This window comes from Cryptotermes secundus, unplaced genomic scaffold, assembly GCF_002891405.2.
Source record: "Cryptotermes secundus unplaced genomic scaffold, Csec_1.0 scaffold1000, whole genome shotgun sequence".
NCBI lineage: Eukaryota > Metazoa > Arthropoda > Insecta > Blattodea > Kalotermitidae > Cryptotermes > Cryptotermes secundus.
In genome coordinates, this window is record NW_019726239.1 from 210,086 (window position 1) to 217,492 (window position 7,407).

The 7,407-nt window shown below is 39.3% G+C and overlaps 1 protein-coding gene across 2 annotated transcripts in view; it reads left to right on the forward strand.

Moving 5' to 3' along the window:
* The window catches only part of LOC111864124 (ATP-binding cassette sub-family G member 8), a 95,728-nt gene extending 88,568 nt beyond the window's left edge, over nt 1-7,160 (forward strand). For both annotated transcript variants that reach the window (XM_023851157.2, XM_023851156.2), the window contains 2 exons: nt 2,053-2,307; nt 6,404-7,160. In XM_023851157.2, the coding sequence (XP_023706925.1) occupies nt 2,053-2,274 (222 nt within the window). In that variant the 3' untranslated portion in view covers nt 2,275-2,307; nt 6,404-7,160. The remainder of the gene's footprint in view (nt 1-2,052; nt 2,308-6,403) is intronic.
* The last annotated feature ends 247 nt before the right edge of the window (nt 7,161-7,407 follow it).

The following is a 7,407-nucleotide window of genomic DNA, read 5'->3' on the forward strand; positions in this document are numbered from 1 at the left end:
TAGCCCTGTATATTATATATATATATATATATAATATACAATAATATACATTATTGAGTAGCCAGGTTAGTGTAGTTGGTATAGTGACTGGCTATGGGCTGGATGACCGAGGGGTTGGAGTTCCAAGTCCCAGTGGGGGTAAGAATTTTCACTTCTCCACATCGTCCAGACTGGCTCTGGGGCTCACCCAGCCTCCTGTCCAATGGGTACCAGGGGCCCTTTCCCATGGGTTAAAGCGGCTGGGGTGTGGAACTGATCACTCACCTCCGACTTGTGCTGAGGTCGGGAAAATGTGGATCTATACATCCACTCCCCCATACGTCTTCATGGCATAGTGCTTAATTAGTTAAGCACAGGGACAGCTTTATCTTTTATATATCATTATTGTATCCAGAAAGCCATGGAAGAGTACTCCATATGGTGCTGTAATCTTTTGAGAAGCATAAGAACTATATGCAGAAGCTGTCACAGAGCCTAGAAGAATATCAGGATATAAGAAACACAGAATGGCATGGACACTGCCAGATTTTTTCTGGGGTGGGGGAGCAGAACTAATTGTGGGAACATCCCACATAACAAGCTGTTTCGCCGGTCTTTCAGACAACACTCACTCCTAGGTGAATATCAGATTGCCACACATTGCACTCATATTTATACAGCACTCGCTATCCAGCCCACCTTCGTATCATCGCTAGCCAATCAGCGCTCACAATCGCAACTGCAAGTTTCGCTCCGCCCATCAAGCATGGTAAAAAGGCGGAGCCCAAAGCTCGCAATAGTCAGTGATCACACTCAGTTCAGAGCGATCAGCCATCAGAGTCATCAGCTCTTCACTGCAACCAGCCAACTGACGTAGTTGCTGCAAGTCTCCAATGACCAGGCAGCTAATGCAGCTACCGCAACTCCAGCAACCGACCGTAGGCAGCTGTTTCTACTGGCGCGCACAGCACTACATCACTGGCCAGACAGGCCAGCTGAACGGCCATAAGACTTGGCCTACTATGGAGGAGCAAATTCTGCCAGCATACTCGTGGTGGAACAAACTGCCCTTTGAGGGCCAGCCAACTTTTGAACATTCCACATAGCTTCACAGCTATTCTGTAAATTCAATTTGTACAGTTTAATATATACCATTGTTACAGTTCTATGTGGTTGTCATTTAGAACGTCGACAATCCTACATAATATTTGCTTACAAACTTAACACCTATTTAAGCTGTTTAGGAATATTTTTGAGTACCTGCATTTGAGGATTTCTATAGCATAGAAGAATTAAGTCCAGAAGAGGCAGATGTCTGTCCCTGACGCCCATGCTGTAAACAGGGCTGAGCTAAAAAAATTTCCATGACATAATGAGAAAGAATGGAGAGTGAATCAAGAAAATGTTCTAGAATACCATTGAATAAGTTACATTTAAACTCTCAACATTGAGAAAAATTAAGATATTTTGTATACATTTTCACTGGGGCAGCTTTGAAATATATCTAAAAATGAAGGCTGTCATTGGTAAAGGAACTTAAGGGCATTATGGAGGGGGGGGGGAAGCTGGTAGCACCAGTAAACTATGCACAGACTATGCTCTCCCAAGAGACTTAGTAAATTATGTGCAAAGTAAAATGCTTGTTAATTGACTGTTGTTAGAAACGGGATAGCGTAGTCAGTATAGTGACTGGCTACGGGCTGGACAACCGAGGGGTCAGAGTTGGAGTCCCGGTAGGGTCAAAATATTTTCTCTTTTCAATGTTGTCCAGACTGGCTCTGGGGTCACCCAACCTCCTATCCAATGTGTACTCCCCGGGAGTAAAGCAGCCGGGGCATGAAGTTGACCACTCACCACCAGCTAGTGCCGGGATCAAGAAAATGTGGATCTGTACATTCACTCACCTATATGTCTCCTTGACATAGGGCTTAATTAGTTCATTATTATTATTATTATTATTATTATTATTAATATCATCTTCCCACTTGGAACATAGGTCGTCCATAACTGGCATAACACAGAAAATTCATGTCTAGAGAGGTATTTAATTAATTTCTACATATTCTTGCTTAGGTCCAGCATCAGGACATCATTGTGCAGTTAACGTGTACTCCGCCCAATGGGACAGCAGCCCTGCAGTACCTTGGTCTGAGCCAGGACCCAAGGCAGCCAAACTATATGCCCCCACTAGCTGTAGCTGTATTTTGGTTCCTGTGTCTTCTTGTAGCAGCCAGCTGTTTCCTCATATGCCGATATAAGCCACAGCTTCCCCGCAACAATCCAAACAAGCCATGATGAAATCATAGGGCATGGCTTGTGCCAGGGAATGTAAGTTGCCTTGTGCTCATACAGCTCACATTTTCAGTTTCCTCAACATCACATTGTGGTAATGTGTTTCAGTCTCAAATGCTGATGGCAGTAAATCGAGAAAGATAAGCCAGACTGGACATGGCATGTATAAATGGACAGATGGCAAGATAATATCAAATGAATTCAATTGAAATAAAATGTGAGGTTTTCAGTTGAATTTAACTGCCTCAAAACAGGATCCAGTGCTGGCCTTGTGCGAAAATGGTGATGAGCCTTCGGATTCCACGAAAGGCAGGGAATTTGTGGTCTGGCCAAGTGACTTTTCTTTTCTGACAGATTCTGCTTCATGAATTAGATCAGAACAGCCTTTACTTTATACACTTATACTTTCTTCTAGTTTACTCTCCATATTAATCCTTCCTATGTGACGTACAATGTATTCCACACAAGAAGTTTTCACAAACACCTTCTTACCACTCCATGTCATATGATATATACTGCAGTCTTTCATTCAGTTACACCAGTAAGGGTTCTTTGTATCTGACGATGGCCACAATAGGCCAGAACATGTAGTACAGGCAAACGTATGGTGTGTCTATACCAGGATTGTGTCAAGTGAGTATTAATATTACACATAAGCTGTAATTGACACAATATCAGCGCTGACAGCAGTTGTGATACCAGTTTCAGATTTGGCCACCCATCTTCCCCTGGTTTTTTCTGAAACTGTACATAATCCTAACACAAGAACATACTCTTTATACCATTTGTAAGTATGTTATACCTTGTCCAATACACACATCTGACAACAATCACGTTTCTGCATTCTGTATTTTGACTCCTCTCCCTTGGTGATACACCAAAGAGCATCCAATTTGACAAAGGGACTGTTGCATTGCTTGCGTTTGTATGAAACCTAAATGCCAAAACCTGACTGTGTTTTCTATTTCTTTACCATATTCATATTCGTCCTTATCACTGTCGTCTGCAAAATCGCCCATCCACAAAGCAACAAAACTGTCATTCTCACTTGCTAATTCTTCCTCTATGATGGCAGAAATTTTGTCACTTTTCAGCACTTTTCTCAGGATGTGTCCATAACTGAAGTGCTAACATTAGCCTCTGTGGTCTTTGTTACACTAACAAAGTGTCAAACAGAGAGGCCCCAATGAGCTTGGAATGAAACCACTGCTTTTGTTTATATCTCGTCTATATGTGATTTGGACACATTGATGAAATGCCAGAGATACTTATGACTTGAATTTTATATGCACAGATGGCACAGGAGTAACAATTGAAGGTTATTACATTCTGTTATGATATGCAAGGCAGAGGGTTAATAATTTCCTGTGGTCTTATGACTTAGTCCTTGCCTGAAAACCTTCAGTATGGTGAAACCCCATTTAAGGTTTCTTTGGGGATAAATAATGTGAAAGCTGAACTGAGGAAGCTCTTAAATGTATGTAATTTAACATGACATTACTGACTGGGAATCAATGAAACTGAATGTCAAATTGAGGGAGAACTTGAAATTAAGGAACTTCAAATTGGATTTCCACTGTTTTAACTTATGTAGCTTGTACAAATCTTTTATACCTGCTGATGTTCATAATATTGTATGAAATATAGTGGATTTATTTGTATAAGTTAACTGCATTATGCTTTACTGGAATAACAAACCATCCAGCATAATAAATTTAATTGAATAGATCAAATTAGATGTGCAGCCTTATATGTTCCAGTCCCTTGTGGCCATCCTCGAAGGCATGACAATAGGAGCTTTTAACTTATTCTGGATATGAAAATATGGCACATATTTATAGGTTGTAAAATTTCTTGAAAGTTTTTGACAGCAGAAGTAAAGTTCATCCAGTCTTCCTTGTACACAGCACACAAACACTACCGCACAGCAGATCTTCTGTTATTTATGTATCATTTTGCTCCGTATATTACTGTTTATTAAAAACATTTGTAAGTACAACATGAAAAATATGTTTTTTTAGTATTCATCATATAATTTTATCAAACACAAATATATTGTCATGTGTTACTGATTATCCATGGGTTTTGGATAGGTAATTGGATTTATTACACATTTATAATACATAACTACAAATTATTGCAACAGTATTACTAATTTACACACTCTGTAAATCACTACAACTACAGCACACACACAGTCTTCTATTTGTTATTGTGTTGTCACTAGTCATTGCTAGGTTTTGCTGCTAACAGTGCTAACAGCTGCATCTGATCTCCAAGTAATGGCTTGTCCAATTGATCCTCATTATGCAGGTATAAACTCAGCATGGACCACACAAAAGACACAACATCTTGTATTATTGTAAGATCAAAAAGTTTGTGGTGATAATACAATAGTACAAATTATATGTTTCTGGACATTATCCATAGCCCTGTTTTTATCTGTCCTGTTTATATATCAGAATACGTCTTCAAGAGGGAGAAAGAATCCCATCTCTGAAACGTTGTGTTTTGAAATATAAACAGGATGGTGTTTTAGATAAAAACAGGACAGTGGATAATGTCCAGAAACATAATATTTGTACTGTATTATTGTGTTAGTAACTGTTATGCAGGGCCGTGCCATAGCTCAAGCAGTTAGTCGCTGGCTTCCCACCGCGGCAGCTCGGGTTTGATCCCGGGTCTGGTCAAGTGGGATTTGTGGTGGACAAAGTGGCGCTGGGGTGGGGGTTTTCTCCAAGTACTTCAGTTTTCCCTGCCAATCTTCATCCCACCAAATTCTCCATCATCATAATCACCCGGGGCAGGGTACGATAGGCCAATCAGTGGCCGCCATGCCGAGTGGATCCAGCTGGACTCCACCCCCCACTAAGCAAATTAAAATTAATTAACTGTTGTGCGGAAACATGTTTAGCAATGCCCACATCTATTTGGTGCACTATTCTTGCTTTCATCCATCATATCACAATAAAGTAAAGTAAAAAGTAAAGCTATCCCTGTACCAGGCCATGAAGGCCCATAGGGTTGTGAGACGTTGAGACAATCGGCTCAAAGATGGTGGTAAGGTTGTCAGCCTTATGCGCCAGCCGCGCTTTACTCCCCAGGAAAATAATTTAATTAATTCCTGGTACTCATTTCTGTTAGAGGCTGAATGAACCCCAGGGCCATAGTGTGGCTGGAAGGATCAGGTCAATTGAAAAATCCAGTGACCTTATCGGGACTTGAACCCGCAACCTTCCAGCTTGTAGCATAGCCCCTCAACCAACTACGCTACCACATGCCCCCACATCATATTGTAATATATAATATAATTAATAAAGATGAGTAGTGAATTTGCTGTTGGTTGTTTGTAGTATTTTTGTGTGTACTAGACTGGAAGTGATTGAAGGAGTTTGTATAATGTTGAATGTACTGAGTAGTACACATATATGGTACAGTACATCTGTATATAAAAAAAGAAAGTAAAGCTATCCCTGTAGCAGACTGTGGAGGCCCATAGGGTTGTGAGACATCAAGGCTCCCAAGTTTTCTAGACACTCGGCTCACAGTTGACGGTGAGGTTGTTAGCTTTATGCACTGGCCGCCTTTTGCCCCCAGGAAGAATCCTGATACGCAGTGAGGTTAGCTTTATGCACTGGCCGCCTTTTGCCCCCAGGAAGAATCCCGATACGCATATCTGTTAGAGGCTGAGTCCAATAGAACTCATAACAGAAGAAACATGGATAAACCCACAATTTCAGTTCCACCAACAGAATATATTAGCACACTATTTCTTTAACATGATAAATTTTAATTTTTATACAGATATCTTCAAAGCTGGATTCTTAGTCCATTCTTAGTAAGATGATCTTCACGTTATATTGTATGTCTTTGTGTTCTGTACATACTCATGTTAAGTACACTCCATGATCTAAAATCCACCTATAAAACTTTTTAAATACTTAATAAATGCACATTTCAGAAATCAGTTATTTGTTTAAGTAGAGGGTGAAGAAAATAATAGTGTTAATAAAGTTAACCGGTGTAAACAGGGACGATTAATTGTAACTATATGGTTCTTACTATCCAGTTGTTGTATTAAACGTTTTATATGTGTTCAGCTGATTTTACTAGTTGAATTCTTTTCCTTCAGGTTTCTGAAAAGGAGAGAAGAAAGCCACTGGAACAGAATGAAAGACATACAAGACTAGTGCAGTACAGAGAACTTAGAAGTGCAATATAGAATAAAAATTTCTATATTTAGGGACATAAAAATGCAATCAAGTAATAGAAGAACAAAAACCTGAAAGAAATGTTCTGCTTGATGTAGCATTGGTTTTTAGCAGTAATGTCCCTCTGAACAATATGCATGTGTCAGGGACCACAGAGCCATACATATCAATATTGAGCCAGTTTGATATAATGAACACATATGTACCGCAAGATAGGATCAAATAAATAAGATTAATATGACCTCCAGTAATGGCATACGAATCAGTAACTGATTACATTTTGAATTGAATTTAAGACAAAATTATGAATGCTGTTATATTTACAGATGCCAAACAAGGTCTGAACTTCCACATTGCATTCACCTCCACATTATATCATACAGATTTTGCTTACATACTTCATTTCATGCTTGTCTCTTACTAGTTATAATAGCAAGACTATTTTATGTATAATTTTTGTTAATTGCTGTAAATTGGTATCAGTTCATACAGAGTTTCCTGTTACAGCTGGATACCCCTGAAACTGGCTGAAAAATGTCAGGCTTTATAATTATTTATTAATTAAAGACTGGATGCACTAGAAGGTATTTGTTATATTGAACCTAATTTAAGATTGCATCAGTAACAATGATGTGTAATAAACTGAGCAGTGTATTTGGAAAAAGAAAATCGGCGTTTTTCAGTTGATGTGTTTCAAATTTGCCCTCAACATCTGGGTTATTTCTTGTTTGATATACCTGGAACTATTCTACCTGCATCAGAGGGGTAAAAGATGGAGCAATGGGAACATGTGGGAAGCATGTTTCCTGTATTGCTTAGTTTAAATTATGCAGTGTGGGCAACATAGACTGCTGCCCTTTCATGTATCTGCACATGTTACAGAGAGCTGTTTAATGTTTTACTTTTTTCCTTCTTCCTTACCCTC